Raw genomic sequence first — 12180 nt, 5'->3', positions numbered from 1 at the left:
AAAGCATATTGGACAGTTTTATAATTTTTGCCTCAACCATCAAATGTGATTTAAAAATTAAGAGAAGGAAAGCCTACTATATTTACCTATATTTTGGCTTACCACTTTTTATTCTTCCTTCCTGATACTCCAAAGTTCTTTGTTTTATCCTTTTCTTTCTGTTTAAACATCTTCCATTTAACCATTCGTTGGTTTACTGTCAACAGATTCTCTTCATTTTCTTTCATCTGAGAACATCTTGATTTTCCCTTCATTCCTGAAGGATATTTTTTTTCTAAGTATGAATTTGGGTTGGCAGTTCTTTTCTTTCAGCACTTGAAAAATCTGGTGCCACTTTTTTATGGTGTCCATGGTTTCTGAGGGAAATTTTCATTAGTTTTTTTTCCCCCCATAGGTAAAGTGTCATTTTTTAAAAACTACTTAAAATTTTTTATCTCTGTGTTTAATTATGATGTGTCTTGACATGGATTTCTTTGGCTTTATCCTGTTTGAGTTTCATTTATTTTCTTGGATCTGTAGGTTCATATCTGTTGCTAAAAATTTGGAAATTGTTTAGCCATTATTTCTTTGAGTACCTTTTTAGCCATGCTGTCTCTCTTTTCTTCTGAGACTCTGATTTTACAATATTAGATCATTTTTTTTATACTACCACAGGTCCCTGAGACTCTATTCTTTTTTATTTCAACCCATTTTCTTTGTGTTGTTCATTGAGTGAGTTTGCTATCTTTCAGTTCATTGATTCTTCTCTTCTCTCCACATATTTCATACTGTGATTTTATAACTTATTAATGTTCATATTATTAAAGATTCTGACAATACTTTTCATATATAACATCTGTGAAATTTTTAGTATTTCATTGGTATGTTAAAACCAAAATTCATCTTACTATTGGTGTTTTCTTTTTGACGTATATTTAATACTTATTTGCACACTGCTTTATTTTCAGTGTTGACTGATGTCATTAAAGCTATTGATAAAATTAAAGATGAAAATATTGATTATGGGGATCTGAACACTTGTCTTCAAAATTTAGGAGTTTACCTTTCTAAGCCAGAATTTCAGAAGATCACAGAGTTAACTGAAGTTGGTGGTAAGTGACATATTTTCAGGAAAACTGGGTTGATATATCTGAAAAGAGGATCAGTTTGCTATTCTTTTCTTCAGGGTGATGACTTTACAGTTTTTATTGGAAAAAAAGTCCATTAAAGTTAAGCCAATACAGAAAAGTACAAAAATACTCAAAAGTACAAGACTCTCAAAATCTCATTGTCCAGAAATAAGCAGTCTTAAAAAGCCTCTTAATGAAAGTGAAAGAGGAGAGTGAAAAAGTTGGCTTAAAGCTCAATATTCAGAAAACTAAGATCATGGCATCTGGTCCCATCACTTCATGGGAAATAGATGGGGAAACAGTGGAAGCAGTGTCAGACTTTATTTTGGGGGGCTCCAAAATCACTGCAGATGGTGACTGCAGCCATGAAATTAAAAGATGCCCACTCCTTGGAAGGAAAGTTATGACCAACCTAGATAGCATATTCAAAAGCAGAGACATTACTTTGCCAACAAAGGTCTGTTTAGTCAAGGCTATGGTTTTTCCTGTGGTCATATATGGATGTAAGAGTTGGACTGTGAAGAAAGCTGAGTGCTGAAGAATTGATGCTTTTGAACTGTGGTATTGGAGAAGACTCTTGAGAGTCCCTTGGACTGCAAGGATATCCAGCCAGTCCATCCTAAAGGAGATCAGTCCTGGGTGTTCATTGGAAGGACTGATGCTGAAGTTGAAACTCCAGTGTTTTGGCCACCTCATGCGAAGGGTTGACTCATTGGAAAAGACCTTGATGCTGGGAGGAATTGGGGGCAGGAGGAGAAGGGGACGACGGAGGATGAGATGGCTGGATGGCATCACCGACTCAATGGACATGAGTTTGGGTAAACTCCGGGAGTTGGTGATGCACAGGGAGGCCTGGCATGCTGCGATTCATGGGGTCGCAAAGAGTCTGACACGAATGAGTGACTGAACTGAACTGAACAGTCGTTCAGACATTTTTTCCCCCTAGGTAAAAATGTAAACAAAAAGAAAGTAGTGTTTGTGATTTTACTCTCTGATTGACAGAAGTCAGGACTAAAGGCATGAAGGGGGGCAAAGAATGACTGTTTATTATGTCAAAGCCCACAGTTCATAATAAAGGTACCAATTCTTTTAGGTGCCCCTAGAACATAGCAGCAACTTTCCTAAAGAGAAAGGTTGAGAGTGAGGTAAAGGAGTGTATATAGTCATAGATAAAATAATAATGACCATGAGTTGATAATATTTGCATCTAGGGAGTGTACATGGTGTTCATTGCCATTTACTTTCTATTTGAATATATTTACAATTTTTCATAATAAAAAGTAAAAAGAAATAGAGACAAATCTATTATAAGTTATACAAGACCTATGTGGATAAAATGATAAAACTTTTAAAAGACATTACAAATACCTAAATAAATGGTAATATACCCCATATCATGGATTCAGAGACCCAAGACTGTCAAATCTGATTACTGTTTATCCAAAACAATACTAATAAAACCCTAACTTTTTTGATGAGCTAATTCTAATATTTGTATGTGTGAGTAAAGGCCAAGAAGAAGAAAAATGTATGTAGTTGTTTGTGTGTGTGTGTGTGTGTGTGTGTGTGTGTATGGTGTTGACTGAGACATGCTTTCTGGATTATCAAGGCTCATTATAAAGCTATAGTAATTTAAACAGTGTGAGAATGGCACAGGGATAGAGAAATTGACCAATAAGACAATAGAAGGAACTTCCAAGTCTATCTACACACATATATGGAAATATATATAATGAGGTGGTAGATCATAAGGGGAAAAAGAAGCACCATTTAATAAATGGTGCTGGAGTAATTAACTCTTCAAACTGAAAAAAAGGAATTGAATCCCTATTTATATGCTATATTCAGTAATACTTTCCAGATGTGAACAGTAAAAGTTTTAGGAAAAAAAGAGGAAAAATTTTCTGACTTAGTGTTAGGAGGGACTTTTCAAAAAAAATACAAAATCACTAAGCAGAAAAGATTGATAAATTTTGCTATATTAGAATGAAGAACTTCTCTTTACTAAAAGATAATACAAATAGGACAAGCAACAAACGGAGTAAAGATTATTTGCAACACATAGCAGCAGATGATTATTTTAGAGTATTTGTAGGGAGCCCCTATAAAATAACCATCTAATAGAAAAAATGTCTATAACAGTCATTTCCAGGTGAACAAACACAAATTTCTAATAATCATATAAAAAGATTTGCAACAGCATGGGCACCCCACTCCAGTACTCTTGCCTGGAAAATCCCATGGATGGAGGAGCCTGGTGGGCTGCATGGGGTCGCACAGAGTGGGACACAACTGAGCGACTTCACTTTCACTTTTCACTTTCATGCATTGGATAAGGAAATGGCTACCCACTCCAGTGTTCTTGCCTGGAGAATCCCAGGGATGGGGGAGCCTGGTGGGCTGCCGTCTATGGGGTCACACAGAGTTGGACATGACTGAAGCGACTTAGCAGCAGCAGCAGCAGCAGCAGTAGGAATCAGGGAAATGCAAAATTTAGGTCACAGTGAGATAACTTTTTATATCCACCTACTTGGCAAAAATTAAGATTTCTGTTAATAAAAGTGTTGCTAAATATGGTGAAAGTGGTTTAAAAATCTTTGAAAGGCATTATGTAGTATTTTTTAAAGTTTTCATATCCCTATGGCTTAGAAAAATTCACTTTCAGCTATAAATCCAAGAAAATCATTTGCACTGATGTACAAGCAGACATGTTCAAGGCAGCATTGATTTTAATGTGTGCCCAGTCACTCAGTCGTGTCTGACTGTGACACTATGGGACTGTATTCCTCTAGGCTCCTCTGTCCATGGAATTCTCTAGGCAAGAATACTGAATGGGTAGCCATTCCCTTCTGGGGATCTTCCCGACCCAGGGATCAAACCTGGGTCTCTCATATTGCAGGCAGATTCTTCACCATCTGAACCACCAGGGAAGACTTTCATAATGAATATATATCTCCAATATTCTTTTTTGTATGTATGTGTATATGCTTAGTTGCTCAGTTGGGTCCAACTCTTTGTGACCCTAGGGACTGGAGCTTGCCAGGCATCTCTGTCCATGGGGATTCTCCAGTCTAGAATACTGGAGTGGGTTGCCGTGCCCTCCTCCAGGGGATCTTCCCAACCTAGGGATCGAACCCAGGTCTCCTGCATTGCAGGTGGATTCTTTACCATCTGAGCTACCAGGGTATCAAATATAATAAAATAAAAGAGCAGAATTTATTGCTTTAGAAAATTTATATGTTCCTGTCAGGGAATGTAAATCTTAACTCTGAATTCCCCCAGAATTTTTCAAGGTCTCACTGCTTTTGTCTCAAAATATTTGGCTAAGAATATAAAGTGATTTGGTGCTTTTTGAAGTAAACTACTCAAGGATATTTAGTCTTGAAAATAGAAAGTATATTGTGCTGTATTTTTTATAGTGTATTAGTTTTTAATAGTGTATCAGTGGGGTAAGGAAAGGACTAGGATTATAAAAAACTCACCATATTTATGTAAAACCTTTATATCTGGCCTTGGAAAATTCTTAGAAATGTTTTATTCATTATAATTGGGATATTATGAAGAATTTTTAAGGTATAAAGTGACTATTGAAGTATTGAATTGTTTCAGTAACATACTTGAGTAAAGATATTAGTATGAATGTTAGCCTGATGTAGAAGAAGCCAAGAGTCAAGAGAACTCTCTTCTAATTCCTGATTTTGTATTATCTGTTGTGAAATCATATCATATATGCATGTTTTTTAAACCTGTATAAATAGTATATTAATTCTTTGCCTATGTATTTACTGAATTGTTGCAAGGTCAAGTCAAGATAATATAAGTTTAAAGTTAAAAACGTTGTACACTTGTGACTAGGAGGATTTTTGTTAAGTTTTCTTGGTGTTTTCAGGGCTTAGTTTTTGCCTATAAATTGAACTGCTTTCCCCCCTTATACCCATGTATTTTTAGTGGTTAGAATTAGCTGATGGATGTAATTATGTTATCTCCCTGAGTATATAACTTATTTTACATAATTTAGTATTTATCACAATAAATCTTCAAGTTAATACTGAAGAAAGTGTGTTCTTTTCCCTTTAGAAACAAAAAAAGTGAATTTTAAACAATTTGTTGATACTATGATGAGTAACACAGAATGCTTCTCTGAACAATTAGGTAAGAATTTGTACTTTTTGTGGACTAAATAGTTTGACAGATTTTAGAAAAATGTAATACACTAAAAGAACTAGGCATCCTGAAGATCATCAGGCAAATAAATAGTTGGCTTACTGCTATGTTTGACCTTAATCATCTCCATTACTGATTCCTAAATCTAGAAGACCTTCTATATGCAAATGAATTGAAAGCTATCATAATCTTACTACTCAACCTCAAACTTCATTATATAGAGCTAGAATCATATATATGAAATCCATATTTTGGGAAGATTTTAAATGTTTTATTACTTTGGGAAAGTGATGCCATCTAGTGATCATAGCTGAGTACTATAATAAAAATTTCTGGTTTCAGCTGTTCATATTTTTTTCATCTTCCAATTTATTTGATAACATTGTTGAGCCATTACTATGTATCAGATTATATGTTAAGCTGTGAGAGTGCTAAAGACACTGTTTGAAAATGAAAAAGACAGTCTTTGTCACTAAGAAGCTCACTGTAAAAACATGTAAGGTCATATCAGTTCAGTTCAGTCTCTCAGTCATGTCTGACTCTTTGCGACCCCATGAATTGCAGCATGCCAGGCCTCCCTGTCCATCACCAACTCCTGGAGTCCACCCAAACCCATGTCTGTTGAGTCGGTGATGCCATCCAACCATCTCACCCTCTGTCGTCCCCTTCTCCTCCTGCCCTCAATCTTTCCCAGCATCAGAGTCTTTTCCAATGAGTCAGTTCTTCGCATCAGGGGGCCAAAATATTGGAGTTTCAGCTTCAACATCAGTCCTTCCAATGAACACCCAGGACTGATCTCCTTTAGGATGGACTGGTTAGATCTCCTTGCAGTCCAAGGGACTCTCAAGAGTCTTCTCCAACACCACAGTTCAAAAGCATCAATTCTTCAGTGCTCAGCTTTCTTTATAGTCCAACTCTCATATCCATACATGACTACTGGAAAAACTATAGCTCTGACTAGATGGACCTTTATTGGCAAAGTAATGTCTCTGCTTTTTAATAAGCTGTCTAGGTTGGTCATAATTTTCCTTCCAAGGAGTAAGTGTCTTTTAATTTCATGGCTGCAGTCACCATCTGCAGTGATTTTGGAGCCCCCCAAAATAAAGTCTGCCACTGTTTCCCCATCTATTTGCCATGAAGTGATGGGACCAGATGCCATGATCTTAGTTTTCTGAATATTGAGCTTTAAGCCAACTTTTTCACTTTTCTCTTTCACTTTCATCAAGAGGCTCCTTAGTTCTTCACTTTCTTCCATAAGGGTGGTGTCGTCTGCATATCTGAGGTTATTGTTATTTCTCCTGGCAATCTTGATTTCAGCTTGTGCGTCTTCCAGCCCAGCGTTTTTCATGATGTACTCTGCATAGAAGTTGAATAAGCAGGGTGACAATATACAGCCTTGACGTACTCCTTTTCCTATTTGGAACCAGTCTGTTGTTCAATATCCATTTCTAACTGTTGCTTCCTTACCTGCATACAGATTTCTCAGGAGGCAGGGCAGGTGGTCTGGTATTTTCATCTCTTTCAGAATTTCCCACAGTTTATTGTGATCCACACAGTCAAAAAGGTTTTGGCATGGTCAATAAAGCAGAAATAGATGTTTTCTGGAACTCTCTTGCTTTTTCGATGATCCAGCAGATGTTGGCAATTTGATCTCTGCCTTTTCTAAAACTAGCTTGAACATCTGGAAGCTCATGGTTCACGTATTGCTGAAGCCTGGCTTGGAGAACTTTAAGCATTACTTTACTAGCGTGTGAGATGAGTGCAATTGTGTGGTAGTTTGAGCATTCTTTGGCATTGCCTTTCTTTGGGATTGGAATGAAAACTGACCTTTTCCAGTCCTGTGGCCACTGCTGAGTTTTCCAAATTTGCTGGCATATTGAGTGCAGCACTTTCACAGCATCATCTTTCAGGATTTGGAATAGCTCAACTGGAATTCCGTCACCTCCACTAGCTTTGTTCGTAGTGATGCTTCCTAAGGCCCACTTGACTTCACGTTCCAGGATGTCTGGCTCTAGGTGAATGATCACACCATTGTGATTATCTGGGCCATGAAGATCTTTTTTGCACAGTTCTGCTGTGTATTCTTGCCACCTCTTCTTAATATCTTCTGCTTCTGTTAGGTCCCTACCATTTCTGTCCTTTATTGAGCCCATCTTTGCATGAAATATTCCCTTGGTACCTCTAGTTTTTCCCATTCTATTGTTTTCCTCTATTTCTTTACATTGATCTCTGAGGAAGGCTTTCTTATTTCTCCTTTCTAGTCTTTGGAACTCTGCATTCAAGTGGGTATATCTTTCCTTTTCCCCTTTGCTTTATGCGTCCCTTCTTTTCACAGCTATTTGTAAGGCCTCCCTAGACAGCCATTTTGCTTTTTTGCATTTCTTTTTCTTGGGGATGGTCTTGATTCCTCTCTCCTGTACAAAGTCACTAACCTCCATCCATAGTTCATCAGGCATTCTGCTATCAGATCTAGTCCTTAAATCTATTTCTTACTTCCACTGTGTAGTCATAAGGGATTTGATTTATGTCACACCTGAATAGTCTAGTGGTTCTCTCCACTTTTTTCAACTTCAGTCTGAATTTGGCAATAAGGAGTTCATGATCTGAGCCACAGTCAGCTCCCGGTCTTGTTTTTGCTAACTGTATAGAGCTTCTCCATCTTAAGGTCATATATGTATATTTTAAATCGAATGAAATTAGTACCTTAAAAATTGGTGCTAAAAGTAGGATTGTGTTATTTTGTGGCATATATTAGGAAATAGTGCACTTTAAATAACAGCCATTTTTACCTTATGTATCAATTTAATTTGTTTTTTATACAAGGAAGCACAATTGATTAGTTGGGTGAAAGGATTATTTGCTTGTCAGTCACTTTTCCTAGGAATTTCATTTTTAGATTATTTCCTTTCTAATTCTTTTTCTTCAAGTAATTTTAAAATTAAAGTCAATGCCAAGAGAAAATAATTTTAGTAAAACCATTTGAAGCACATTCAGTGACTGGATGTATATTTTTACATTGTGTACTCATTCAGATTTTATGTAAGCCACTTGATTATTCTATGTGGTTGCTGTTGAATTTATTTTAGTTTTTATTCTTTTATCTTGATTTTTATTTGTTTATTTTTTGTATTTTACAAGATAATGGCTATAACTACCTGTACTATACAGTGTATCTTTGTTGCTGTCTAGTTTATGCATAGAAGTTTGTATCTCTTAATCCCATACAGCCATTTTGTCCCTTCCCTCTGTTCTTTCCTCTCCTCACTGGTAACCACTAATTTGTTTTCTCTATAGGTGAGTCTGGTTCTGTTTACTGTATACATTCATTTATTTTCTTAGATTCCACATAAAAGTGATATCATACAGTATTTTTCTTTATCTGACTTATTTCACTAAGCATAGTATTCTCTGCTACTGCTGCTGCTAAGTCACTTCAGTCGTGTCCGACTCTGTGTGACCCCATAGACAGCAGCCCCAGGCTCCCCCGTCCCTGGGATTCTCCAGGCAAGAACACTGGAGTGGGTAGCCATTTCCTTCTCCAATGCATGAAAGTGAAAAGTGAAAGTGAAGTCACTCAGTCGTTCCCGACTCTTCATGACCCCATGGACTGCAGCCTACCAGGCTCCTCTGTCCATGGATTTTCCAGGCAAAAGTACTGGAGTGGGGTGACATTGCCTTTTCCATCTGTGTCTATGAGCTTTTTTAGATTTCACATATAAGTGAGATCTTCTAGTATTTGTCTTTCCCTGTCTGACTTACCTCACTTAATACCCTCAAGGTTGCAAATGGCAGAATTCTCTAGTCGCTGAATAATATTCCATTATATATGTCCCTTCCTCTTTTGTTTTGTTTGCTGGCTGCTTCTTTTCTGGCTGACTTTTAAATGTTAGTGTGATCTCAGATTCCATTCTGAGTCTCATTCTCTAAGGCTTTCCCTGAGTGATCCTACTACTTTAAATAATACCTGTATCCTTTTGACTCCCTATTTATCTCAAACTTAATGTGTATGGAAAAGAATTCTTGTTTTCCAACAAGCTTATTCTTTTCCTAGTCTTTCCTATCTCAGCTACTGACCCTACTCTCCACCCAGCTGCTCAGGTCTCAAACCTAGAAGTTCTTCATGGTCCCAGTCCCCCTAGACTGTCATTCAGTTCATCATTAAATGCTCTCTCAGCTTTATGCTCAAAATACATCCTACGTTTGTTCACTTCTTAGCATCTCCATCGTTTTCACCCTTGTTGATGCCACTGTCATTTTTTCTGTGAACTGCTACCACTGACATTTTTCAAAAGCTTCCTAACTGCCTGGTCTTCAGAAAGTTCATGGTCTACATAGCAATAGAATAATCTTTATACTTTTGTAATAAGATAATTTCACTTCCCTGTTAAAACCTTACAAAGGTTTTCTGTTGGAGTTTTAATAAAACAAAATTTCCTTCCATAGTCTGCAGTGGTATCGTGAAGAGGAAATAGTTATCCAGAAAAGGATTTTGTGGGGAGATACAGAGAAAAAGATATTTAATGCATGGTTTTATCAGTTGGACATGTTTGTGAATTCAGGCTATTGTATGGCAAAACCAATACAATATTGTAAAGTTAAAAAATAAAATAAAAGAAAATCTATAGTTCAATGAAAGTTATTCTTTATAATGATTATTTAGGGGTGCTTAGTTATTTTTAAGTTTCCTTATATATGGAACTATAAGTTCTTGAAATATTTTACAATCTTCAAAGATATACTTAATTTTATGTTATTTTATTACATTTTAATATTTGGAAGTTGGCAATTAATTTATCTCTATTTGTTATTCTTCTTAACCATAAAAATCTCAATTCATAACTATTCCAGATAATAGTTTGCTGTATTAATTTCTTGAACAAGAATGTTGTAAAACATGTGTTTTATGTACCCTTTAGTATTGCCTGATACTATTGAAAACTTCCACAATCTCAGCAAAGATAAGATGAGTGCTCCTGATCTGTGTAATACTCTAATTTGAACAATAATTTAAACAAAGATGAATTCATGACTGCCCTGAAATTGGCAACAGCTGATGGTGAGTATTCCAAATACTAAAATTAAAAGATATATGGTTTTATCTTCTGCCAATCTTTATTTATCCTTATATCTTGTATTTGGTTGATATGCCAGGATATACATTTAGGAAATGTAAAGAAAGCTCATATTGTTTGACTGTCCTATAGAAAATAATTAGTATCTAATATATTACTGCTCTACATTGATCAAATATGCATTGACTGTAACCGGATGAGGCCAAACTGAATCCAAGTTTGGCTACTTGTTGCTTGAAAGGCCAATACTCAGGAGAAAAGTATTGGTGGAAATGGAGAAAGTTGCTTTATTCAGGCCAGCAACCTGGAAAGATGGTAGACCAATGTCCTAAGACCATTTCCAAGTTGCCAGTTAGGAGTAAAGGTTTTAATGCCAGTGTGAGGGAGGGACCTACATGGTGCATGAACAGCTTGTGCACAATTCTTGGATTGGTTGGTATTGATTGATTAGTTTAACTTTATCAGCATAACTTTTCAGGTATCATCAACCCTCTGACTTTAACCCATCTGGAGTCTACATGCTTATGGTCAGCAGTTTTCATCTGGTGAAGTCTACTTCCTGTAGAAACAACTTGAGAATGTGTGTTAGACCCTGATCTATTAACAAATCTTTCTGGGAACTGGGAATTCAGTGACTCTGCTGTGTAACTGGTTTGTGGTTTAGATTTGTTACCAGTTTCCTGGCCCAACAGCTAGCTATGCTTTGTTTTTTGTATTTTCACATTTCATAATCATTTACTCTTGAGCCAGCCTTTTGGGACTCTCGGGAGGCCTAAGAGAGTAAAAGCTTTTCTATACGTAAAAGGCAGGTGGAAGATATGTAGGTGGTGGTCTGTCCTGGGAAGACAGAAGGCCTGATAGAGTCCTGCTTGGTTACTTGACTACTTTTAAGTTTCATAATATGTTAATGGAAAATGGAATATCCCAGTGAACACAGGGAGTTAGGAAAATGGTTTATATCCCAGTTTTATTAATACTTCTTGGGATAGTCGTGTTGTTTGGTTGAAACAGGCTTTTATTTAATTTGTTAGGAAAACACATTTGCTGGTGGCTACCACCTGTGCCTCGTTAGGAAATAAAAAAAGATTCACACAAAACAAAAAAAAGTTCACAAAAATACTATAAAAAAAGACAATAGAATAAAATTTTAAAAATAAATACTCCATTATATACTGCTGATATTCTGCATTTAGGAAAGAAAGAATCCATAGCTACATGTGATCATTTCTACTCTCTCATATTCTTAGTACCCTGAAGTTACGAATGTATTTTTATACTCTTTTGTGTGGAATGTTTATGCAGGACTAGCCTAGTAACATAAGCATGCTGTCTGGGGTCTTTATCAAAAATTGTCATCCTCTGTGAGTGTTATTATCCCCCTTTTCTCCTTTAATTGAGGCTGGTAATTTTAGACTTTAATCGTGTGGATTGTTTTATTTATTGGGATATATGAGGTAAGAAGGGTTGATTTAAACAAAAGGGTAATTTTCTGGTAGTAGGGATTTCCTCCCCCCCACCCCCCCCCACCCCCGCCCCTCTTTTCCTCTGTGGCAAAGTTTCAGGTTCTTTTGATACAGTGAATGGAAGTTGTGGGCAACATGTGCCAGAGAAAATATCATATAGCATTTATTTTAATCAGACCAATAAAACATTTTATGCATTATGAAAATAACTCAGCTGTCTATAAAACCTCTTACTGTGGTAATAAAGCCGGTCAAATGGTATCCTGCTGCTGCTGCTGCTGCTGCTGCTAAGTCGCTTCAGTTGTGTTGGACTCTGTGCGACCCCATAGACGGCAGCCCACCAGGCTCTCCCGTCCCTGGGATTCTCCAGGC

General features: G+C 36.6%; 1 protein-coding gene across 1 annotated transcript in view; it reads left to right on the top strand.

Annotated features, from left to right (window-relative positions):
* The window catches only part of EFCAB13 (EF-hand calcium binding domain 13), a 111872-nt gene that overhangs the window by 71944 nt on the left and 27748 nt on the right, over positions 1-12180 (top strand). The window contains 4 exon segments of the mRNA XM_044938846.2: positions 948-1091; positions 5187-5261; positions 10190-10264; positions 10267-10329. Of these exon segments, the coding sequence (XP_044794781.2) occupies positions 948-1091; positions 5187-5261; positions 10190-10264; positions 10267-10329 (357 nt within the window).

The sequence above is a fragment of the Bubalus bubalis genome, chromosome 3 (genome assembly GCF_019923935.1).
Source record: "Bubalus bubalis isolate 160015118507 breed Murrah chromosome 3, NDDB_SH_1, whole genome shotgun sequence".
NCBI lineage: Eukaryota > Metazoa > Chordata > Mammalia > Artiodactyla > Bovidae > Bubalus > Bubalus bubalis.
Note: the sequence above shows the minus strand (reverse complement) of the source record. Positions and strands in the feature narration are given on the sequence as shown.